Source organism: Nothoprocta perdicaria, unplaced genomic scaffold, assembly GCF_003342845.1.
Source record: "Nothoprocta perdicaria isolate Ctin4 unplaced genomic scaffold, notPer1 scaffold_2, whole genome shotgun sequence".
Classification (NCBI taxonomy): domain Eukaryota; kingdom Metazoa; phylum Chordata; class Aves; order Tinamiformes; family Tinamidae; genus Nothoprocta; species Nothoprocta perdicaria.
The window spans coordinates 5,699,779-5,726,178 of NW_020455204.1; the positions used below are offsets into that span (position 1 = coordinate 5,699,779).

General features: G+C 38.7%; 1 protein-coding gene across 2 annotated transcripts in view; it reads right to left on the bottom strand.

The window, feature by feature from the left end:
• ADGRD1 (adhesion G protein-coupled receptor D1) overlaps positions 1–26,400 on the bottom strand; it is a 118,941-nt gene that overhangs the window by 23,551 nt on the left and 68,990 nt on the right. For both annotated transcript variants that reach the window (XM_026037816.1, XM_026037815.1), the window contains 6 exons: positions 21,490–21,593; positions 19,067–19,178; positions 15,823–15,976; positions 10,102–10,168; positions 9,073–9,139; positions 2,594–2,685 (listed from right to left, as the gene is read on the bottom strand). In XM_026037816.1, the coding sequence (XP_025893601.1) occupies positions 2,594–2,685; positions 9,073–9,139; positions 10,102–10,168; positions 15,823–15,976; positions 19,067–19,178; positions 21,490–21,593 (596 nt within the window). The remainder of the gene's footprint in view (positions 1–2,593; positions 2,686–9,072; positions 9,140–10,101; positions 10,169–15,822; positions 15,977–19,066; positions 19,179–21,489; positions 21,594–26,400) is intronic.

A 26,400-nucleotide genomic window follows, 5' to 3' on the forward strand; every position in this document is an offset into this window, starting at 1 on the left:
AAAAAAAAAAAAAACCACCCTGCAACAACATATATTTCTTGTCTCCCTGAAATCATGCGGTGCCATTTTAATTCAGAGCATTTTTGGGAAGTGTTTGATAAATTCTTTCCTATTCCGATTTCCCCCATAGCTAATGTCAAGCGAACTGCCCTGGTGAGATGGATGCCTGACAGGTCCTTTATTTAGGGCTCACATTACAGGGAGCATTTTGCAGTCTTCGGTGATTTCTCCCTGAGCTAAATTGAACTTGTTGATCCAAAAAGTGCCTTGTAGCCCTTGCCGGGAGTGACTTGATGGGACCTGCAGAGCTCACTGCGCTTGTGCAGTTTCTCTGTGCCTTGTGTTACGGCTTCATTTTGCTCATCTGCTCAGGCACATTAACAAGACCTAATCAGCATCTCGGAGCCTTGAGGTGCTGGAGGCATTTAGGTTTTACTGGGAATAGCATTTCCCATGCTGCTGTCAGAACAGAGCCCTCTCTTGCTGCTTTCTTGTCTTTTTTTAGAAAAACTACTASAGAAGGAATTATATACCACTTTATAGCAGAAATAAACTTCTCAACTCTGTAAGCAATACTAGTGACAAGAAAAAGAAATCAGTTTTACAAAGACCTTATTTTTTCTGTTTTGTTTCCAACAATAAGGCCAGTTATTTTCTGTGACAACCTCTGTAGCTGAAACTCTAATTTTTTCATGCTTCAGTAGTATATTGAATTAGGGTATAAATACCTTCTAAGATCTGATTTGGAAGGCTATTTATCCTTTACTCATTTCAGATTTCTCCTGAGGACACATTTCTGTAATAATATCCACAAAAGAACTATTGTTTATCTTCTGTTTACCTTTAATTATGTTTAAATGAAGTAATTCAAGCCTAAGAGTAAAGCTGTCCTACCCAGGCGTATTCCTGCTAACCAATAATTTCATGATTGAATGCTTTCATATCTATCTTCCCACTACTTATTACTTTTCTCCACTACCTTGCTTTTGTTAGGCCAAATCCTAAACCTGGGTTTCAGAAAGAAATATTTGGAACATGGATCTTTTGGTTCAGGGTTTCTGTAGAAATCACATTTTCARTATAGTGCTCCACCACATCAAATCTAGAGCTTATATTATTTAGACCAAGAATATTAAGCCCTGATAAAATGCATTTCTTTTTATTTCTGTCTCAACTACTAATAAATTTTCTTACTATATATACACATATATGGCTGTATTAAGACAGTATGTCTTAATAATGTATCAGTATGCAGGGTACAGTGTGTATTGAATCAAATCTTCTTTAGAATGCAAGTAATGGAATGTCTAAGTACATAGAGCTATCCTTGTAGCTCCTGTTCTGTTTAATGGAGGTTATTCCTTTGTTTCCATAACTCTAAAAGACTATACAAATTGACATTGAAAATAAAGAGTCATTTGCCTCCTAAGGTTGCATATTTCCTCAGTATTTCTGAAGGTCACAGGCACTCAGCCAAACCTGGTTCAACAGCCATTTTTATTCCCAGTGTTTTCACTACAAAGTAATTATCTTATAGATTTTTGTATAAACTTATTTACTGTTTTTCTATTCCTGATGGATAAATTTTCTATCCTGATGGATAAAAACACGAACTAAAATAACTTCAATTTGAAAAGTGTCACCAATATTGAAATTTAATGGCATTTTAAAAATTACATAAGTAATTCAAGAACAGAAATGACTCTTTATGTCACCATTTCAGGGCTGTGACACCAGATGCTCATCACACAACAGCATCCAATTCAGAAACATAAACCATCATCGCATTGTAATTTCAAGTTATATATTTCTTGAGTTATATACATTGTCCTTTTCATATTTTGAAGAAAGCACCTTCAGAAGATACAAAATGCAATATTCAGCATCTTACTTTAAACTCTTATTAGCCTCTTAGCAAAACATACGCAATTCTCTGGATTTTAGAAAAAAGAATTTGTCCTTGTGTGTTCAGCTACAGCTACGTGTCTACGTTTCCCCTGTCACCTCTCCAGCACAGTGTTTAAACATGATACACTCTGAGAAACACCACCATCCCAAGAGGCTCAAAGCACTATGATACAAAGAAATACTTGGATTTAAGTACACATTTAAATCCAGCATAAGTCTGTGTGCTTTGCAGTATCAAGAGGGTCTTAAAGATAAGTACATGCCTAAATAGTATGCTGACTTGGGGCTAGAAACAAGGTTTATCCTCTGAAGGAGCAGGGTTGTTGTAATACCCTTTACAGACTGATGATACTTTTGTGAGATTTATCTTTGAATATAGCAGGMAGAGGAAACACTCCATTAATAAAAATGGAAATTGTGAATCGGTGAAAACTGGAGCCTCTAATAGACAGGAAAACACCCTAGCTTGTGCAGAACCACTGGCTTCACCCTGTATCACATTCAACTTTCATAAATATTGGTTCATTGACTTATTCAAGAGAAAAATATGATACTATTTGATTTCTTCTAAAGAGGAACAATCCTGGATAAGTTCTTGGGAGAGTCCGTGATACCTGGACTTTCATTGATATGACATAAAGTTTGAGATTATTGTTATAGCACAATTTGAATGAGAAGAACTTACTTGAATGCGTTGGCATCTCCATGGACCTTATAGTTGTCTGCGCTGATTCTTGAGATAACTCTGGTCACAGCAATGAGAATACCAATATTGACCTGAAGAGGAAGGAAAAGACTTGATCRGGCAAATAAATATCGCACAAAGTGAGAGATGCAAAGTATCCCTAGGGTATATTGTACAAATAGAACAGGAAATAGGAACTCTGCCTGTTTTATTTGTTGGGTGAAAGAGGTTTCTAATTTTAGGCWGTTGTTTGACTTCACTGTCCCTGGAGTTCCTTCTCCCCTTCACTGAGTAGTTCTTACAGCAGTTAAGAAGTGATAAGAATCCCTGTTCTGCAAATAATCTACTCCAATAATCTATCATCAGTGGCAAATTAGACAGAAACTTCAATGAATTGGGAGTTTGGAGCTGTTCCCTTGTGCTTGTACATGCACATGCTTCAGAAAGCACCTTTCTCACTAGACTTCATGGTGTATTATTCTGGTTCCTTCCCAAAGTTTGCTTGCAAACGAGATATATTTTAAACTAGCAATAAAGAAAACATGTTAGGCTTGAACTCGATTCTTCAAAGGCGATACGCTTTTTGATGTCAGACCCAGCAGAAACATACATAAAATGAAAAGAATCCCCACCAGAGATCTAGGAAATTTTGAAAAGACTAACGCTAAAAAGATGCAACAAAAGAAAGTTTGCTCTGGAGTCARAGGTGAAGAAAGAAAGGAATCTTTACCATTTAAAGGAGATGTGGCAAACACTATCTTGTTGTGAAAAGACCTTGAGTTTAAAGAAAAAAGAAAAAGAGAGAGGAAGTGAATGTGAAGGTGAAAGACATATTTTGCCCCTTCCTGTCCAAAGTTACAGATCAGCTACAAAGCAGAATATTTAGCATGAAGTTAAGAGTAAGAAAAGAACAAATCTTTCTTTTAACTGTAGAACAAAAAGGAAGAGAACAATTCTGAATGGCACTATTAYTTAGTTAAAACTCAATGTAGTGTTATTTCAAATAAAAAACAAGCTACTTTGTACACCAGTCCCCAAGTTCTATGTTTAAATCTCCCAAAACACTTGAAAAATTTTGTTTTAGTATTATGAGAATTTAGAGTAATTTCTAAATTACTCCTAAATGAGCAGATTAGCTATGGATGTCTTCCTTTGTTACAGTTTCAGTAAGAAAATCATGGAGGTATTTCCGCTATCATTATAATGGGAAACCAAAATACAGCCACTGAATTGTTCCCGTGGAGATTTTTTTTTTTTTTGCATCTAGCACAAATACTGTGCCAATTTTTTGAATAGAGGAATACTTAGTTGATGAAACACTTGTATTTTAACCTATATCACAACATTCAATCTAGGAGCATAATATTTGGATAAGAGGGCTATATGTAGCCCCTATTCCTGCTTTTCTGAAAGGCCAGATTGCCTGGCAGTTGCAGTTATTTTGCCTCAGAATTACCCACGAACTCAGAATTTACTTGCTTGCAGGCACTGACCACATTCTATTAAAAAAAGAAAACGCAGCTCGCTACAATAGCATCTGTGTTAGTGCACAGGACTCCTTTCAAGTCGGCTAATCCAGCCCCAGGCGCTCGCCACTCTTTGTGCAATCCATGGGAGCTGCCAGTTCTCGTTACTGCAGCCTTCATCCAAAGCYCTCCGGAGCCCATGGAAAGAGCCCAGCGCCTTTGTGAGCTCTGGCTCATACTAGTAACACTTTCACCTGCCTAAAAATTCTCAGATCAGGACTAAAGCTTAATGTGTGAAAAAAAGATATCTTTGTATATTTGTCTTTGTCTTTAATATTTGTCTTTGTCTCATCAATATTCCTTCAGACCAGTTTTTGAACAAGGGAAAGTGCAAAGTGCATGAATCAAACCTTATTTTCTTAATGATGCAGTCCTGCTTATAGGAACAGACATGAAAAGGAGAATGTAGCTGCACCTGCAAGAACTAGCTACAGTTGTGGCACTTAATGCTGCAGCCCCTTGCCACCAGTCCAGCAGGATGTTGTGTGCATGTCCTAGCTGCAAGAGCTGCACAAAGGCAGTCAGTGGAAGTTTTGTCCCATGTCAAGGTGGCTGGTTTTTCAGAGTGTTTTTACAGAGTTTTACAAAGCTCAGACAGAAATGCAGTGAGACAGGTTCTTCTCTTCGCTTAGGTTTCTTGCAGAGGTTTCATCCAGATTTCCTCTGAGTCTCATGAGATTTTTATTGCTTCTTTAGTGCAGTGCAGAAATCCCATGAGTAAAACCCTCTGATCTGGTGTGTTGTGTCCTAGCCAGGAAAAACCTTGGCAGCACAGAGAAACTAAAAATATGGATAAAAAGCATATTGCCTTAATTAAATCCATTGAGCAGCTTTCCTTAAAACCACAAACTATTTTAAGTTCTACTTCAGTTTCAGGCAAGGCTACAGAATTATAATGGGCTCTTCCAATCCAAGCTGTAACATACTCTGATGGCATCAGTTAACTTGATTCTTGTCACAACATCGTTAGTAGCACACTAATGCTGCAAGTTATTGCAGTGCTGCCCATGGCTAGGTCGCATCAGAAGTCACTACTGGGCATTATACATTTCTATACAAAGCTAAACAATCAAGTCAGATTGAGCTAGTTCAAAACTGGGAATGATTTTAGAAAGCCTAATCCCACTTTTAGCTAAACCAGACCAATTATAGGAAGAATAGACAAATTATGTTATTTTGGATTTGTGGGTACATGGCCTTTACTTAGCATTAACATATGTCATAGCTGAAAATCAGAGTAAGCCATTAAGCCTTGAAAGGAAACGCACAAGAGTTCTAAATAACAGGTAAAWCAGATCTCTGATTTCTCCTTTTTCTTGACACCAGTCTTTCATTTTACATTTCTTACAATCTCTTATTCTAAAAAATAAAGAGTTTAGCTCCTGTGATCTGTTAATTTGTGCTGTAATCCACCCCAGCACTTGAGTATGTACTGAGGTTCAACAACTGAAGAATCCTACTCGTTTCAAGGCCTTTGAACATCAAGGGTCCAATTCAGTCGCCTTTTATCATGATGAGTGATGCCTAATAAGGGACACAAGTTGTCACTTCTGAATTTGTGGACCTACTTTCAGAGGACATTGCTATTCAACATAGGGAAACAAGTCTACACTGCTGCTTATAAAGATATGAATAATTACCATGAAGCCAATAGAACTTACTAAATCATGTATGGTTAGCAAGTATAAGGGGAGAGCATCTCGTCCCGTGTATTTAATATACTACTTGCAGACAGTGATGGCAATCTCCACCTGGGAACCAGGCTCCCAGGAGTGTTATATGAAGATATTGATTACAAAGCTGGTGACCCTGCAGCACTGAATTGTGTTAGCAATATGCTAAGGAAATCATTCAGCTCTACAAAATTGCTGCTTAGTAGAAATATTGAAAAAACAAACAAACAAAAAAAAAACAGGAAAATAACTACAAAGAAAACAATAGAAAGAACTTGCCGCTACAGCTGAGCTTTTTCATATCCCACACTCAACTGGTTTATGTCTTTAGCATACCTATTGCTCCACAGACACAGATACCTTCTGGAGAATTTCCTTAATTTTGCCATATCTATGGAAACACACCAAGGTAGCAGATGGTTGATAACAAACAGTCTTCTGCCAGAAGGTTCTGCTATCTTGTTCCAAAAATTAAGATGCTTTAAGATTTGCCTTTGAAGACATGTTTTCTCAGGCCAACTTCAATTGAGATTAATTTGGTTTCAAGTTAATTGCAACTATTTTCTTGCAAAGTTGCCTTAAGAGGATGTTTTTGAATGTTTCTTGGGTGTTGGTGGATTTTTTTTCTTTTTTTTTGGAGGTGTAGGGGTCAGAGGAAAGTGATMTTTAAATCTTAAGCAGCAGCGAGAAGCCAAAATATATATGTGTAGAAGGAATTGTTTCTTTCTTTACATCACTTGACTAAAACCCCAAGAAAAGTGCTCTTTGAATATAGGAATCCCTATAGGGCTGGGATGTACTGTGAGTTACTCCCTAGAAAAGTATGTGTGAGAATTTTTTCCCAGTCACACTCCTACCACATCATCCTGGTCAAGGCTCCGTAGTGTCTATATTGACTGCGAGGCTGTGGTGGGATGAAAGGAGAATGTGYCTGCCTCGACTCTGGGGAGTGGGAGTTGAGAAAAGCAATCCCCCTGCTTTCTTCCCAGCATAATCCATTTTCTTGGCAGGGAGAAATTATGGATTAAAGTAGTCAAAAATTGCTTTGTAAGATGTATTTTCGGAGCAGAACACTAGTTCCTGCAAATAGCGGCTGATTTGCTATTTAGAGAACTCAGGCGCACATGCACACACAAAATAGTGTTTAACCTTGTTATTTCCCTATAGGCRCTAACACATTTTTCAGCTAGCATATCCAATGCCCAGAGAGAATAATTTGTCAGCTARCTTGCTGCTATTTTGAGCAGAGCTGGGTTTAGACTATTTAACAAATAGTTCAACGTGGATCAAGCTTGTGAGCTCATTCTTTATCTTTCTCAAAATATTTGTATCTCTACAAGAATATAACTTGAACTGTACAGATATTATATATCATAAGTGATAGCCAGGGAGTTAAACCCTTGCTTTTATGGCAAGCAGCTAGGCATGAAAACTGTTGAAGTCTGTGCTCACTCAGGCTGGTAAGTGCTTTACTCTTTGGCATGTTTTGATTAAAACCATCTTTGGACAGGAGCTGGGAAAGATTTCATTTTAGTGGTTGCATCTCATTTCCTCTGCTGTAGCTAAACAATGGCCAAAAAGCAAATGTGAAAGTGATAAGAAGACGTTTGAATATTAYATTAAGTGTTCTCCAGTCATCAATACCGGCATGTCTTTGAATACAGAATTACCTACAGAAGGCAAGAAATTAAACTGCTGGAGTGCAGGCCAGAGCTGTTCAGTCGATTCTAAGCCAGTGATCAACATTTCTTACTTATTTTGCCTATTACCTAGCTAAAAGATAATCTACCCTAACTGCAGAGTGATTTTCCAGTGCTGCTGTTAATCATTTGATGAAAAGGCCAGCATAAAGCAATTTCTGCAACATCAGTATGCCAACTTAAAAAAAAAAAAAGCTTGTATAGCCCATTTCAGYGCTTGTAGCATAGGTGGAAGAGATGCAGGCCTGCCTATGCCCTGTGTTGATTTAGCCATCTCTGAGGCCAATGCTAGGGTAAAGTTGAGCTGAAAATTGCCTAAATTGCCTGTGATCCCATAGGTGATCCTAGCAGGCACCTCCTCCTTGCCAAACAGCTATAGAAATACACTGTAGTAAACACTGATGGCCTGGTGRCACTGGCCATATGTAGAGCTCTCCTTCCTCGCTGTGGCTCATGAAAATGGTCCTTTTGAACAGAATCTGGGGGATTACTCCATGTGGAGAAGCTATGGGTGTCCTTGGGAATTCTGCCTTTCTCAAGGAAGTAAAAGCTGGAGTCATTGGCTTCCTGCTGCTGCTTCTCCAGGCGAGTAATTGGGCTCTCATTTTGACCAGCTCTTCCTTAACTGACACAGTGGGCGCAGACTTTGGTCTAGGTTTGGGCTCATGTCTTTAAAATCTAAGTAGAGCTTAAAGAAAATACAATTCCACTCATTAACGGGCCTACTTCTCTGACATTACAGCCCACAGCAAAAACCATATATAACTTGATCAATTACAGGATTGGAAACGCAGTAGAGTAACCTCCCRCCTGATCCCTGCAAACAACCTTGCCTCCTTAAGCCGTCAAAGGAACAATTCACAGTAATTTAATGTGTGGGCATAATTAAAGTGCTGCAGGGTATTCATGTATCAGTATGTGAGTCATGAACCTGCACCCTCCTCAGGAAAGGTCCATGTTTACAAGTGACACCAGCGTCTGAGGTGGCCACATGGACCCTTTGCAGCCTTGGCCAACTTGTCACCCCGGGAGCTCGCCCAAGGGCTGAGGCTCATGCAGCTTTTCTAACCCATCCCTGCAATCTGCTGGCAAGTGCTACTGAGTGTCATGTTGATTGAGAGTGCCCAGCTTTTATTTAGGAAAGTTAGATCTCTAAAGGCTAGAGCCTCAAATACCAGTGGGATAGAATTGGCCTTTCAACTTTTAACGTTCTATATAAAACACAAACTGCAGAATTGGTTCCTTTCAGGGTTCTTTCTCAGAACCAGCAAAACCCTCAAGCTTAGTCAGTTCTGTCTAGTTACTAATGATCCCAATAGGCTTGTTTCCAAAAAGGATTGTCCCAGAATTTTAGGCTGTACATGGTCAGTGGAATGAATAGTGTGAGAGTTAATATGCACAGAAGAATACAGAGTCATGTGAAACACTGAAACCGGAAAACAAAAAAAATCAGAAACATTCATCTCTAGTTCAGTCAAGTTCAATGGCCTGGCACAAAAACCGACATGAAACCTTCAAGTAAGTCCTGTTGTGTGGTGGACACAGATGTGTGATACAGGAACAGCAGCAGGGTCACCTACCAGAATTACAAACAGTGCCGGTGCCACAAAAGCCCAGATTGCTCCGTTCTCTAGTGAAAGCCAGCAGCTGCAGACAAAAAGGAGAATGATTTTAGACCAAGCAGTCATTTAATTAGTCATATCCTTAAACAAAGAGAATGCAAAAAGATTGATGAATTTCAAAGAGAGGTTGATAGAGCATCAGCAAGGGCTTCCTCCTTCCCCATATCCACAAGGATTCAGAGGCAGGATTTCTGCTTTGTGTCTTGCCAGTGCAGCTGGCTCTGACATGCCTTGGCATGGCATGAGGGACAAAAAGAGAGAAAGAAAGGCAATGTATTGTTATCTGTTCTCCTGTACTGCATAGTGGGCCTTCATTTGGTTGCTGTGAGCACTGCCATTGTAGCAAGAGAAAGCTTTGAAACTTTTCCGCTTAGCTGGGAAATGTGATACAAAATTCATGCTTTTTTCTTACGTCAGTGACTATAAAAACTAATTTACCACACAGCAAAACAACAATTGTTGTGTCAAAGCTTTTGCTTAAACTATGGTAGGATTGAATGCCAGGGTATTCTCAGATAAATTCAGTGTTTTTTTATTTTCAATTTAGACTGGAGCTCTATGCAATTTTTTAACAATACCAATTCTAAATCTCCAGGTGGTTCARTGAAGTTAGAAGAATAAATATCTTTAATCAAAGATTATTCTCATTTCATTAGCTATGGCCCACCGTGCTGCCTATGGGGTAAGCGGAGCTCATTGTAGATGTCCTTACACCTCTGCAGCAAAAGGGAAAAATAGACAAAACATCTCAGGAGCTTATAATGTATTAATTCAGATGTTRCTTCAGCTGTAAAAAGCAAACTTGAGGCTTCTAGATAAAATAACATGTCTACAAAACACGATGTTCCTGTTTTATGCAGCCTATCTTGCTACTTGTCAGCAAGACGGTGCTGAACTATGGCCCTATTGAAAGGTCTGCAAGAGGGATCCTGCCCACCACATTTTTCATACTTATTGTAACTGGCATGAACACATTTTCRTACTCACTTGTTATTTTCGCCATAGCTGTTTATGGCTGATGCTGCAGAAATTATGCAGATCACCATTGGGCAGCCTGCAAAAAGTCAAMGTTGGTGGCAAGATTAGTAAAAAAAGTACATCCTCTGACAAACATGCAAATTCAGCTAAATTGCGTTAGGACAGCAGAACAGCTGGGAGTTATTTTAGAACTGAATCTAACTCAGAGTTCTTCYGTGTAATGTAATGTTTTAATCAATTAACCTCAAACAACAAAATGACTTTTCAATAAAACAATAATTAAACAGYTAAACTGTATTAGTCCTAATCTCATCAAGAACCCGTGGGTTTTTTAACCCTTTTTTAATAGCACTTTTATCTCTTGCTCTTCGAGATGTGACATTCTGGGGCTGAATATCATGCTCATTTATTTTAACCATTTTCCGCAARTATGTGCACCTAGTTCATGAACAATCTAATGAATAATCTAGTAGACTGTCTAGTGAACAGAATCTCATGAGGGTTCATGGCCAGTAGGTGAGGAGTCAGGAATGGTGACATTTACTTGTCTAGAACATTGCACAAGATAACGAAAGACAATTATGAGCAGACAGAAGCACTTAGGTGCCCAAACAAGATTTATTTTAACACAAATATAAAAAAAGCCTTGCAAGATTTCTACATTTATAGGTTACCTTTCCAGATGGGCTTTGACAGCTCCACTGGGCTGCATCCTGGGGGGCTCAAGGGTGATTTACACAATTACATAAGAATTACACAAGTCAGACAGGTAGGATTCTGCTCTCAGTGGTAGCCTCATGTCTCTGGCTCGTGGCACTGAGGTATCCTGTTGTGCCTCTTTAGCACTGCTTTCCAAGCCAGTAGCTGGAAAGGAAGCAAGGCTTTTCTTGCCAGTAGTTTTGAACATGGCAAAACCTCATCTCTTTAAATATTAAATGAGTGTCTGTTAATCCCTGCATGATTTAATAAAATCTGAAGTTTGGGGCACTTATCTTACAGAATTTAATAACCAGATCCCAGATAGAGTATTATATGTCATAGCTTAAAGCAAAGTACCAATTTTCTTTTAAATTCTACTGTTTTTTGCATGAGGTTTTTACAAATCCTTTGACAGTTAATTTCTGCTGACTCTAATCGGTGTCATGCTCAGAAAATTCTGTAAAATTCTCCCATAATGGTGAGTTACAGGAGATCTGCAGTTTTTGGAAGAAGTATGTTGCTTCTTTTATGACTGTGACTAGAAAAAGCTTGCATTTAYAAAAGAGAAAAATACTCAGTAGTTGAAGCATATGAAGCTGTTGAAGGTGTTAGATTTTGAAATTCCACCAGCAGGCTGGAGTTGAACATCCTATGAACTTGGCTCTGCTCTCCCATGTTTGCCTTAGAAGTTTTCTGTGCGTAAGACCTGAGCAAAGGCCTCATTTTAGTTTACTATCACATATGTTTATAAAGAGCAGACATCCTGTACATGTGTGAACAAAATCAAGAATAATCATATTCAGCAGAGAAATTAAGCAGAATTAAGCCCATCTGCTGAAACCCTTGATGCYATGAATGTGTCAGCTAACTGCACTAAAAGTCACTCAGGTATGTCTGCATACTTCCAACTTGATCTTGAGCTAGTGAGCAGACTTAATTTTTCTGGTTACTTATGTTTGTCTGCAGACACAAGGTCCCTTCCTGCAGCAAATGAGCTGTACCTAGGTGACTGTCACAGAAGCAAAAATACCTGCACCTGACTCTCTCTCATACATTTCTTCTACCTTTCTTTTTTTTCCCCAAAATGAAATGCTGGGTATGCGAGGGATTTAGTATGACTCTTTATCAACTTTAAACAGCAGTGAGGAAGCAAATTAAATAGAGAGTTCCTTGGGAAGATAATAAAAGTTATGCAGATGAAATGTAGTGCAGTCTGTATTAAAAGAGATGTTAAGTCAAAGAAAGTAAAACGGAATGCAGGGTTTGCCCTTACTTTGCTTTAACAGGATATTAAAAGGTAGATGGTAATTGAAGCAACCTCAAGATTTTGTTACAATGAGAAAGGAGTGTTTTCTCTCTAAGAAACAACTGTTTAATAAATTTCAGACAGGTTCAAAAAACATATTTAGCCTGAGGGCATCATTAGATTTGATCTAGACTAAAATTTTATATGGATAATATATTGTACACGAAAGTAAATGCACTTGCTTAATCCTCTGTCAGTAATAATTGCATAAGAGCTGTAAAGTTTAGTCTACATCCATAATAGGTAATCCTAATGTTGCTGGCACTGTTCTYCAGCCATGAAAGAAATACGATTATGGTTTTTTACTGTATCTGAAATGTTTTCTCAGTTAGCAGATGTTACAAATACGCTCACCAACTCTACTCTGAATCGCCAAATTTATGATGCAGTAGGCTGTGCTTTGCAGAGCGCAGCATCAGGTGAAAATGTCCTCGTGCAGCACTCTGGCAGCTGAGCTACGGCATGAGTGACATCTGTGGCCCTCTAGTAGCCGAGCAATGGAGCATCACGTGTGAGCGGGGTAAATCTTCCCACAGTGAGCCCTGAGTTCCTCTAGTGCCAAGTCAAGATTCCAGAATCCTGCATCAAAATACAGCCTGTGGAGCAGGTACAGACTGAAAACGTGAGCACAAGAAGTCCCACAGGCGAGCGTCCTTGCTCAAACAGGAGCCCAAATAGGGGCACTAAGGCAGAAACTAAAATGAGCGTTGGATAGATTACTGGTACCCTCCTTCAGCCCTGAACTTCACATCTAATCCATCTGCTCTGAAGTTTTCAGGCACTAATGATAAAACGAAAAATACCTGTAAAGCTATATACTGTCTTTTGAAAGCTTCTGTGTCTTTAAACAGTAAGAAACTGAAGGCTATAGAAGCAAGCAATTTTAAGACATTAATTCTAAAAGGCTAAATATGTCATTTGCAGATAAGAGTGAAGTGCTAGACACAAATGAAGCATTTTTCTCTGTRAAACCTGAAACTACCTATTTGACATGATGGAAAACTATATTCTCTCATTTCTTTAGTAGAAGTTAATTTCAGATGATTTTGTTCTTTTTCTACAGGCTTATACCATAGCCATGGGGAAGTCTGAGACTATATCAAACAACAGCAAGGAAGGTAGTTTAGCTCTTTTGACAGCTCATAATGAAATCTCTATTCTAAGCACGTATTTGTAAAGGAAAAGAAATAGGAAAACAGGCTAAGGCCAAAATGCTACAGAAAAATCCCCAGTATCACAGACTATTTCACCAGCATCCTACAAATGGGTGGGAAAAGTTTTGATACTTTAATCTTTGTGTATTATGTTGAATCACCAAGGCAACAAAGTGTTATTTTTTTACCCAATCAATCTCAAGGTAGTTTTAAAAGTGGGATATTACCATCTTCCTCAAATTGCTCTTCTTTTGAATTACTGACAACTGCAGGCTTTGAGGTAATTTTAGCACCATTGGGACTAAAGATAATACAGGAGAACTTCAATCAGCTCTGCACATTCGATAACCCACATCTTTGATTACTGTTGGATTCCTTTTACTGCAGTAGCATCTCTCAGAAATCTTAGTTATGAGATAAGTGATGCTCGGTCTAGAGCTCCTTCTTCCCATCTACTGTCAAATCTTGCCTCAGGTTCCGCCTTGTCATTAACATAGATTCCACAAACTTTTATGCATCTACATTGCTTAAATAAAAATGATGCGTCTGGGGTTTTAAATTCAAGACTGGGTTTTGTCATTATTCCAGGAACTATGAGTTTGCAAAAGCTGAATGCAAATAAAAGTGAAAGATGAAGAAATGAGCTACCTGCTAATATGAGATGAGACATCCTTGTCTTCCACTGCCTTCTATCACTTTCAGTCAGTATAATAATTAGCCAAGTCAAACTGTAAAAAACTGTCCATTTCTATTAGACACTGGACCCTGCTTATCTATGATTGGCTCAGGATAGCACAAGAACTCTTGTATTTCTTTTGACAGCTGCACTCAAGACTAACTTACTCTGCCAGAAAAAGTAATTTTAGGACAAAGCATTTTTAGCTACTTTCCCCAGACTTGCAAGACTATCTGGGTGCTGGAAATTTTATGGTATTTTATATGACAATACAACAGAGAAAAGTCATTATTCAACATTGTATTAATCCTTCCCTGCCATTTCCTTGGACAGTTTGGGGTTACCTAAATTAATCCTTACGCTTACTAATGTTAGGTTGCATTAAAATTAGCAAGGTGAACATATTTACTATAAGCATTCAAGAATTTTACTTAAATCCAGTATGGTTAGGGCAATGCACCATCTGGCATTAGTTGTTCTAATAGATAAAATGGCAACATGAAAATGGCTGATCATAAGTTTTATGAACTAAAAAAGGTAGCAGGAATGAGAAATCATTAAATCAGCACATTACAAGCACTGACATTTTAGGACTAGTAGATTAATGCATTACTGCGTTCCAAAAAGCTCATCTCTGTAGATTCTTTCCTCTATCACATTTGCAAATTCAGACTCAAAAGCAAATTTGGTGCCCAGTTAAGGCAAACAAGTTCTCCTGACTGAATTAGTCTGAGGTAATGTGCAGCAAAGTTCATTTTTAACCAGTTTTCCAGTGAGGGTCTCTAAATCAGAAGTAATTTTTTACTGCCTGAGTGAGATGGATTGTRGGCTGGCATAGGGGAACAATGAAAAGAAGACAAAAACTGTTACATGAATAGAAAAACTTAAAAATGTGCATGGTCTGCCAAGATTCCCCGAGCACCAGCCATTCAATAGTTCTGAGTGAAAATGTTACTACCTTTCTTTTTAGAGAAATTGGTCAATAAGAAACATTTTTTTTCCATCAACAATAAAATTAACTTGGGGCTAAAGGGCATTGCAGCTCAGATAGGCAATTAGAGATCATCTAGATGATGGTAACAGAGAGTATGATTTGTTTCCTGCATTTAGAACATTTAGAAAGCTGCAGTTTACTTTCTGTGATATTCCTGTATTGTAGGAACACTTATTTCTTTCTTAATAATAACAGCCTCTTCCACTTAGGGATTTCAAGGCACAAAACACAAACTAATGAAGTCTTGTGGCACTCCTGAAATACTCTGCCCATTTTGTATGTATGGTGATTGTAAAATACAGATAGAATAAGTCAGTGTTATGAGTAAGAAACAATAAAATAAAATAAAATAAAATAAAATAAAATAAAATAAAATAAAATAAAATAAAATAAAATAAAATAAAATAAAATAAAATAAAATAAAATAANTAAAATAAAATAAAATAAAATAAAATAAAATAAAATAAAATAAAATAAAATAAAATAAAATAAAATAAAATAAAATAAAATAAAATAAAATAAAAAACATATCAGTGAGACCTCCTCTGTACTCCTTGAATCTCTTATCAAGGATCTGATTTGGCATAGTGAGGTCAAGGAATCTACTGCAGTGGGATTACACTTAGTGACTGTATATTATTTTAAAGTTTCATTGCAAACAAAAAATGCCTGTTTTTCTCCAATAAACCTACTCTCAGTAGGCAAACTATGATCATTAAGATCAATCTTAATCTAACTATGAGACAGGAATCGTGGCATGACAAATACATTCATATTGTATTCTTTATTAGAAACTATTCTGAAATTCAGTTTCAAGCATACTATAAAAATCGGTGATTAGGATACATAGATAATCTTGTCCCATGGTGAAGAGCCTGAAAACAAGCTAGTAAAGGCTTACCCCAKCCAATTCCATAGTAGTATAAGTGCTTGCTCTCCTCTGACCCAAATACTTTGATCACCATGCTATAGAGATGAAATCCTTCCACCAGCATCCATGCAAAAGCACTCAAGAAGAAAAAGTGAAGGAGAATGGCCAAGACTTTGCAAGGCACCTAAAAACAAATCAAAAAAGAAATATGTTAATGCTTTGTCATGTAGTCAACTTGGTAGGATTTTTCAATTTTTGTAATAATTTTTGCATTTACGTACTAAACACTAAATCACTGCAGTAAAACATTCTTAAAGAACAGAGCACTAAAGGATGTTTATTTTTCTACAGCGCTTTAAGATAGCTTTGGAGTGACAAATTCTCTTACTATTTCACAATTGAAATGCAAAAAAAAACATTACTAAACTTACTATGGCAAGCCAAACAGGTTGTTTATTTGTATATAAGCAGTACTCTTACTAGAGTCTACAAAAGATTTAAGAACTTGAAATCGTAGGTCGCAGCAAAAAGGGGGAGAGGTCAGAGAAGTGGTGGTGCAGATGCTGCCCCACACCCTTCTGTCTGTTCTGTGAYGGGGGAAAAACGTTCAAGCTACGTTTTCAACACTGGAAAGTCAATAGCTCACCTAAGTTTGAGGAAAAAAGGGAAATTTTCAAATAGGATACCATGTTTAACTTGATCTTTAACTTCTTTTTGCCAGTAGCTTCCCTACTTGCTGCTTTTATTAAAAACAGGATSACTCACAAATTAGATCTTACTGTATTCCAATGCTGTCTGTTCAGGTAGGAAATTCAATGAAAGCTTCATGTGCTCCTTCACCAGCAATACTAATATAACCATTTTAAAAAATATATATATAAGTTGTAATTAGTTTACAAGTCCTAATTGCTTTCCTGGTTGTGTAGCTTGCCTGCCTACTAGAAATCTCTATTTCCCATAGCCTGGAGTACATACTCAAAGCCATACTTGAAAGGAACATGTCTAATGATGAAGGCAGAGAACTGAAGCTCTGCTCTTTACAGACAATTTGAATCCTCCTTGATAGTCTCTTGTTGCATAAAGAGCTGTTGAAATTCTGGAAATAGAAACTAATGAGAAAGCTTAAGCAACAGAAAAATGCCATCCAGTGAGGGAGTCCAACTGGAGTGAACTGGAGCATCTGCTTCAGTTTAAGTTAGAAGAATGTTTTGGAATGAAATAAATGCTGCCTCAACACATGAAGGAATGCCAGTACAAAGACAGGGTAGAGAGAAGGAAAAAATTCCTCCTGAGTCAGGCTTAGGCTTGGCCCCAGAATTGCTTATGGCCCTATGACTACAAGAAATGCACGGCTGGTTTTAATGCCTGGCTTGTCTCGAAGGGCTGTCATAGCAGCACTCTCCAGTTATTCCTCAGAGAAATCATTATATAATTTTTTTTTCTAAGCCTCCTATCAACCTCCCTTATGCAAACACTAAAATCGAATCCTTCCTCCTTGCCCACCTGTCCCRTATTCACACAGCACCTTCCCCTTGTACCACTACTTGCTTTTTGAGGATGTCTCACCACAAGTGGTTTCACTCRTCGTGCAGTCATTGACAAGACATGATTGCCAGGGATCGTACCACAAGATAATCAGGTTTAGTCGGCTTACAGTTAAGATACACTTTAAACACTTTCTTGGAACAAGTTGCAGCTATACCTCAGGTCTGCATCAACTAGCATCCAGATGGTGGTCAATCTACTTTGTATGTGTCGTTCTGTGACACACAGAATTTCACAGGGTTATTTGCWTGCAGACCATACCATGCCAATGGGAAGACTTTCTTTTTATCCTTCACCGTTTCTCCTCTTAATCCAGAAAAATCACATTTAAGGTATTCCTGCAGCTGGAATTGGTGGGTTTCAGTAGCATTACTGTAGGAACCAGTTTCCTGCAGCAGTCTCTTCAAATGTTAATTAGTACTTCTCTTTGAGTGTGAGCTTAGGTACGTTTTATTCTTTCTGTGGATGGCTTGGACTTGGCACTGTAATGAAAGTTAAAAACCTTGGGACTGGGTAGCATAATGAAAATTAAAGCTTCCCAGTACCTTTTCACTGTGTTCAGCTGGTTCTGGACTGGTGCAGGAACATTCCAATGCAAATCCGTTGTGTTTACATGTATTAAAAAGCAATAACTTGGAGTTTAATTCATATAAGGAAGATCTGTGTTTTACARTTTTGAAATGTTCAATGACATATAACTAAACCAGATTTGCTTATTGGCAAAAACTGGAAAAAAAAACCAATTTCAGTTAATTTTATCATAAGGCCATGAAAGCCATTTTAATGACATTTGATTTCTGCAGGAAGCTTAGTCCATGCAATATAAATACAGCATAAAGCTGGTCTTGTCAAATGGATATTTTCTGAATAGCTAAACAATGTACATCATAAAAGAGCAGAAATATTAAACACAGTGCAGTAGCAGGAGGTTGATCTGCATGTAATTTTGTGTAATATTGAGTTGCAGATTTTTACATATAATCAATAGCTAAGTTGCTACTAGTTCTGTATTAATGTTGTACCTATTAGTTTGAGGACATTTTGTCAGAATTGCTTCTAGAAAAAGACACTGAAAATGCGAGACATTATCATTGAAAAAGGTACTGAAAATGTGAGAAAACTGGTGTCCCTTGCTCTRTGGCACAATGCACACTGCTTATAGCAGGATACTTGCAAAAAGACAGTTCTTGTTACTGCTACTGTTCATGAGTCTGTGAAAATAGGAAAAAACAGAGCAGCCACTAGCAAGGCCCATCATAGTAATGGTTGTTGAGAAAGTAAAGTAGTCCCTCAGCATCTCCTCCCTCAAAATAGCATTCATAATGGATAGCCTTAAAGCAGGTAAATTTGCATGCATTTTCTAAATCTGATTTAAAATAGTGTTTTCAATTTGAGTGTCAGTGTTATTGCATTATAGAGAACCCTCTTAAAATGTCCTCCCATTAAGTCTATATGATCTGACACAGTCTTGAATTAGTGCAGATATCCGTAGCATCAGCGAGCCTGTGACATAAAATAGGCCTTCATTTTCACAATACTTGTATTGTACACTATGATAACATTATTGGATATGCAAAAGTGTTTATCCGGTGTTGTGGGTTGGCGTTTATGGTTTAGGCATGCTACAAATGGGAGATATTCCAGGAGACACTTTCTTGCACGGAGCATGTGGCACTCATTCCATGCAGATGCCTTGCCAGAAAACTCAGGCACTCTTTCTAGCACTTACTGTTCCAGGGCTGAACTGAAAACTGATGAGAAGCAGGATCTGAGCCACCAGGACAGCAAAGGATAGGTTGCAATGGATGTGGTAGCGTTGGTTGCGGATGGTGCTGACAGACCTGACAGAAGATGAAAAGGCTTATGAATAAAACAATATTCCAAGAAGCACTAACGTATTTATGATTTGCCTTCAAGATTTTTTCTTCATTTGCTTTGGTGGGGCTATCACAAAGTCTCTTTAAGTGCTTCTGCCACGAGGATGGAGTGAGGTTCTTGCTAGCTAACTAGTTTCTTGCGTAGTCTGTTAGAGTAGTGAATACAGTAGAAAGACTCATTTACACATTAACTAGCTCTGCTAATACCCTGGGATAGAATAATTAGAAAAGGTTTGATCCTGAATGGTGCTGTACTCTCAAGGAAATCAGAYCTGTAACACGTATAACACGTTCTGCACCTTGCAAAACGTAACCCACCCAGAACTGCAGAATTCCTCAGTGTTTTGTTGGCATTTGCTTGTATTAGATGCAAGTGAACCTAAAGGAAAACAGGTTACAATTCTGACCTTGCTATTATCAGCTTCTGAGTGCAAAAGCTAGAGCAACTTATAGGTCTGTGCAGTGGCTACCTTGACAKAGCACTGCCTTTGAGCACAACATCGTTCAACTTCTCTCTTGACTTTGCAAAAGCAGCTGGAAATCAGGCAAGAACATGCTTTCCTCTGAGTAAAGTAGAAGTAGAAAACAAAAACATTTATCTGAATTATCTGAATATTTCAGACCTTTTGCATAATTGTATTCTTTTTTAAAAAAAAATAGAGTATTAGTAACATAGTAACACAGGCTTTTGTTTTCAACTCCTGCTTTCTGCCAGCCCCTGTTACCAGCTTTAATTATCTCAGGAGGCCTGGACTGTTTGGCTGCGTGAAAACTGTGCTTCCTCTGCACAACAGTGCACACTCCTGTCTTTTCCTTGCATCTCATGAGGCTGAGAGGACGTTTCCCACTGCTGGYGACACACCATCTGTGGCCTCTGCAGCAGGGTGACCCAGAGTGATGCAGATGATGGCTTGCTGTCAGCTTCGCTCTTCCAGCGGGGCTTTAGCCCACCCTCATTATGAAGGAGTGAGGAGGAACATGAAAAGACAAGAAGTACTGATGCCCTCAGCGTGATTCAGAGAGACAGGTTGTGCTGCCTGGTGCCAATGACTTTCTAATAGGGAGCTTCACGCAGTCAAGGGCTGGGACACTCATACCCACAAGGCGATCAGGGCCACGCTCTTGGAAACGGCCGCCTTTGCCAGGCTGCAGAGCAGCTCACAAAGTGCCAGATTCCTCTCCACTTACCTCATCGGCCTCTAACACCACATTGCAAAATTTTGCTTCAGCTGTCTAACGAAGCCCTGCTCTCCAGGGAAAATCCAATCAAATTAGTTTTAATTGGCAGTTTAACCAACCGTGCATATATGAGGGGTGCTGAGTCCTGTGACTGTCAGCAAGGTCCAAATTCTCCTTCCAAGTGCTCTGTTTGCCTCCCGTTTCTCTGGGAGTTTGTCAGTCCAGCTGTATCTCCTTTTGCTCCTTTCCTTTTTAAGCACTAACATCCACAGTGTTGCACACAGACAAAAATGGAGCAGATTGTTCCCTGTAGCCTAAACATTCCACTAGCCCAATGCCACATCAGCAGACTTTGGAACTTACTTGGAGTGGATTTTGCCACACACGACACACAATCCAAGTATGGCCAAAACAGATCCGGAGTCTTGGAAATAATATTGTTTTTGGAACAAACATTTCTATTACTTTACCAAATTTCAACAGGTCCCCTTTTCTAAAAATTGGTCTCTTAGCAGGTGTGCAAAAGTCATGCCTGGACACAGAAACCAAAACCTGGACACTTGAGTAAAGAAAATGGTTTAATGCTTCAGGASATAGGCAGCATTCCTTCCTTCAGGAGATAGGGCAAATTCCTTCACTTCCTTTCAGATTTTGTCTTTTTAATTTGGATAGAAAATTTATGAAAGACTTTTCAGAAAAAAATAAAATAAAACCCAACTATCTGGGCCTCAAACTCATCCTGCCATCCTGTGAGTTTGTCTGGAACTCTGAATCAAGCTCACTTAGAGCCCTCACCCTCCCAAGATCCTTGAACTATAGCACTATGGAGAAGAGTTTTTAAAAAAACTCTAAAAAATCCCATATAGTACGTAAATAGCTTTCTATATAAAGACTATCCCATTTCAGGAAATTAAAGTAATTTAGAAATAACCAACCGTTACAAATACATGTGCAGAACCTAATTAGGAAGATTTTAGAAATAATAGCCTTTGCTTGATTTGAGGGACCTGAAGGGATCCAATCCAGTGGCCTGAAATGCACTGCTAGACTTTCCATCCCATAGTCGCTCAGCAGGTATTAAGGTAAAATTACTCACGACAATATAGCAAATGTGACGAGCGTGATCGTCAGGCAGAAGATGGACAGAGCGCAGCCGATGTAAGTGATGGAGGAGAGGGCCATCTGGTGTTCTCTCGTTAGCTGCACATGGGGAGAAAAACAAAGGAAAAACCTATTGATTGATTTATTACACTACAGAGCCCCAAATCTGCCACGTACGGTTTCCTCCTCCATCCCCTTATAAATAAGCTGATGTTAGTGACCGTCTGCTGCGTTTCTAGGACAAAGAATGAAGAGTCTTCTCTGAGCTGCAAGTCAAGCAGCCAGGGCATTCAGCTTCCCAGGTCTTTTTGGTTCCCTCTTACATTTCATAAGTCAATATTTCCTCAAAATCAGTTAATTTCAGCTCTGTTGCTGTGATAGTGTCAAGCCTGAGATTAGATAGCACGAGAAGGCGCAGTCTGTTGGCTGCACAGCGCTGTCAGCACTGGGTGCTTTACGGCGCACAGGGCACTTTGCTAACGCTGCCGGGCTGCAATAATTTACATCACTGTGCAAATACCAGAAGTTCTTCACACAGCGAGAACCGGCAGGCAAAGATAACCCATAACTCATGGGCCATTTATAGCCTATTTCTTTTGTTTAATGTTTGCAGTGCCTGTTGAAGGAGCTGGACTGACACGTAGAGTGGAAAACTCCAAAATGGACCCGTCAAAAGGGATCCAAGTGGGGCCCTCCAGTCTCAGTCCTGGGCTTTACCTAGAGCTACTTTTTGTACAAGTCATTTGAGTTTCATAAACATTTAATCCATAGCTCCACTGAGCCAGCCATTCAGCGAGTCCATGGTAAAACTTGGGTCAATTCAAAGGAGTGACACATGGTGTAGCTTAGCCTAAATTACTCAACGTATACTTTCTTTTTCCATGCAAGCACTCATTTAAAGAATGACAAAAATAAATAAATAAAAAATAAAGCCGCACCTAACATAGTGAGCCAGGAAGTATTAATATGCAGTAAGTAGAAAAGTGCTAAGCAGGGAAAAGTTCTCTCATCTCGGAAGTATTTTCAAACATTTATCCTGACTTGAATTTGGATCGAGTTGACATTTTCATATACTGAATGTTTGGAAAAAAAAAAAAAAAAGTGCAGTCAATCAAAAGTTTTCTTTTTGATGAGTTTAAAATTCTGTGTTTCTATTTGATCCTCATTTCACTATAAATTAGGTTCCCAGCTGAAAACTCGTTAAAAATATTTATTCATTCTGAAAAAAATACTGAAAGGAATGGTTTTTTATATATATATATATATATATATATATTTTACTATAACTGCAGCTAATAAAAAACAATGCCACAATTTTGGCTTTAGGATTATTCCCCAAACCCAAATAACACTAATTCTCCCCCAAAAATTAATTTCAGAGATTATCAAACCCAACCAGCCCTACCACAAACATTAATTAAAATTCCTTTCAAAAGAGAGAAATCACTTGTCATGCGGCTATGCCAAAAAGTCATTTTAAATCCAGACAATAATAATCTGTGCTGTACGTACACATTTTTATAGCAATTATCTGCCAACTGTATCAACCCTTGTGCAGCAAGCTCAATAGCAGAAGATCTTCTAGCCCTCACACCAATCTGCGGACTATTAAGCAACGCAGTGGCACTGATAGACAACTGTTGCTATGGCATTGCCGTTCCTAGGAAAGATGATGCAGCTCTTTGGTAYTTCTTCTCTTTCAGGCAGAGACAGATTTCTTGTCACTGACTTGGATAGCATCAGTTAGAGAGACAAAGATTTCTGTGCGATGGACCAGAGCCACCATCTCCCGTCATCCCCCCATGCATAACTATTCTTCCTAAAACAGGAATAACCTGGCTATACTGGAGAGCTTAGAAGCAATTTCCTCATTGGAGATCAGAGATTTCCCCATCTCCATCAGACATGCATGTTCAGAAAGCTTGAACCTCATTTCCTGATTGCTCAGACACACATCCACTTCTCCTGCCCTGGATGTCTTGAAGTCCTACAGCTTTTCCAACTCCAAAAGAAGTGCAGAGAGGGGTAAAAGAAAAGAAAAAAAAAAAAAAAAAAGGAAAGAAAAGGAAAGAAAAGGAAAGAAAATGAAAAGGGGGAAAAAAGAGGAGAAAAAAAGAGAAAAAAAAAAGAGGGGAGAAAAAAAAAGGATAATCGCATAAGCATCCTTTTCTGAACCAATTTCTCTCATAGCCAGTATGCAACTAAGAAGGTTCTTTATATGGATTTTAATTACAATCTTCTTACCTCATGYTGTCTTTTAAAAATCTTTCAGACTAAGGACCTGATATAAGAAGCTAATTTTGTAAAAAATGGATGGCATTGTAGGCAGGACAAAACTGCTAATCTGACACTAATGCTGTGAGTGATGAAAAYAGCATTAAAGTGCATTGCGTAAAACACTGAACAATCTGTGATGTAGTCTTATGAGCCCGATTCTTACTTTTTTCCTAATTCACATAAAATTATACGTGGCTTCTAAAAGGCTTGGCTTCTTTGACTGCATAGAGACATTCTTCAACTCAGCCGTAAAACAAAATGCGAGGAGGAGCCTCATGCAGTCATTAGTGCCAGTAGACATGAATGCTGTTTCTTAGCTTCTATTTTGACAAACAGTCAAAAGAAAAAAACTCATGTTCCAGATAAAAAACCCTGAAAAACYTATTTTGTTTTATATGCAACAGTTTTTACCTGCAAAGCCTCATTAATAGTATGGACAAAAATCCAGGATAGTATGGAGTTCAGGCTCCAAACATATATTTTTATTTTATGATGWTGTTAGTCATGAGAAATGACTGACATCTAACTCCTCAGTTAAAACTATTGCACCAGAAGATGAAAATATATTATTATAATGGGATAGTACTTTCCATGACTAGAGCATCTGGAAAAGGTCAGCTGTGACTGAAAGATTTGTAGCTAGTTGTACATGGAAAACTGTTTAATATAGAGTTAGATCAGGAAATCTACTCACTTCTACAACATTAACCAGCAACCATATGTATCACACAACACAGCAATCCATCAGAAAGCTGAAGGGGATATAGAAACACACAATAGCAACAGGACAGCTTGGAGCACTGGAGAGATGCTCCACAGCCACTTCCAGCTACCTCTTGATTTGCATGAAAATTGCATTACTGCTCCTTTTCTCCTCATTCCTCTGAGWTGGCTGAACTCGGGTCTTCTTCTTGTCAGAGGGGGTACTTTGGACTCTCACCAAGGAAATGGCATTGTGGGGAGGTAATAAACACCTCTATTTTTTTGTTACTTACTGCAAAATATTCCACTGTGCCCATCCTTAGAGGCAACACATCAGAGGAAGAGCTGAGTTCTAACACTTGAAACAAGACTTGTCATATCTGATCCTGCAAGTGTTTGTGTGTCTACCAAATAACAGCTCCAAAATCCSCCCCCTGAAAGCCTGAGATACCGTGAGATAATCAGCTGCCATCCTAGGCTGAAATGAGCTCGAAAACTCTTCTCCAAAGCAGTRAAACAACTTCTTCTGAATCATTTCTGGTGGGGCAGAGGGAAGGGAGGAGAGAGACRTACAAAAAACTAAGGCTCAGCCAGCCCTTTTGAAGCTGCACCCTTAAATTCAGTCTGAATCCAATTAAGAAAAGGATGAATAATTAACTTTGGCAGGCGGAGTGTTTCAGAGACATTAAAACACTGGCCTTGGCTGATGAAGCTAATGGTTTTAATTGCCTCCAGAAAGGCTGCTGAAATTCAATTTCAGTCCAGGGAGGCCTTTATTTATATGTTAAATAATAATAACAATACAAATTGCTGTTTTCCTTCGGCTTGCCAAGCACTTGGTTACATACATAGCATTATGGTTTCTTTCAAATTAACATCTGTGTTTAGGTTGCATTTTCCTCCCCGAGACCATTCATTTGGTTCTGGGGGGCCAGGCCCCACAGTCGCTGCTCACAGGAAGGCAAAATCTACCTTGGTRCAGAGAGCAGTTTTTCCCACCCACCTTATATTAGATACCATAAGTTTAGAGAAATAAAGCTCCCCAGAATCATGCTTTGCAGCTCAGTCATCTTTATCCCTCCTGTTGTAATAGGGAATACCCATTCCCTATTAATTAACTAATCTCCTACTATCTCCATCTATCTCCTACTATCTCCTCTATCTCCATAGTAGGAATCTCCTACTATCTCCATCTCCTCCTGATCAGCAGCAAAGAGGTTTCTTGTGCACCCAGGGAAGGTTTTCCTCTAGTCAGCCCATCCTGGTGGCTGCTTATTTAAAGCTTTTCACTGTGACATGAAGAAATTTAAAATTTTACAAGTTTTCTCCACCAAGGCATTAATTAGTATTTTTAAAAGGCCCTGCCGTCTTTATAAATTATTCTGGGCAAAGTGTCATCAAACAGTAGGTAATCTGCTCTTTGCACTTTACACACAGCAAGGTTTCAGTTCAAATTAAGCCTTTTTATGTAGCAGCAAGTGAAGTATTTTCCTGCATTTGTTTCAGGCCTACGGCTTGCAGTGTGCTCTGAATAATATGGTAAATATATTTACAACAAATTATCCTCTGTCCGTCTGAAGGAGCTAACTTTTGCCCATATGCCTCAAACTTTGCACATCTGGTCTGTACTTTGTGTTCCAGCAAGAGCTGTGCTGTTCTCCAGCTATGAAACAAATCAAAATATTCTACCAGAAGGGGCCAAGAGGAGAAGAAACCCCATGTGGGTCAGGCGGGCAGAGAAACCACAGTCTTGCTCAACTCTGTGATTTTCAAAGCAGTTGAGGATAATTAAGTACCCAGCTCCTAGGAAAATTCAATGAAAACGACTCTGTCTAATTCCCTCAGCCCACGTTTGGGCTTTGATTCAGAAAAATCCATTTCTGCCCAGACCGCAGGCTCCAGGTCCCCAACCCAAACCTGCCCTGTG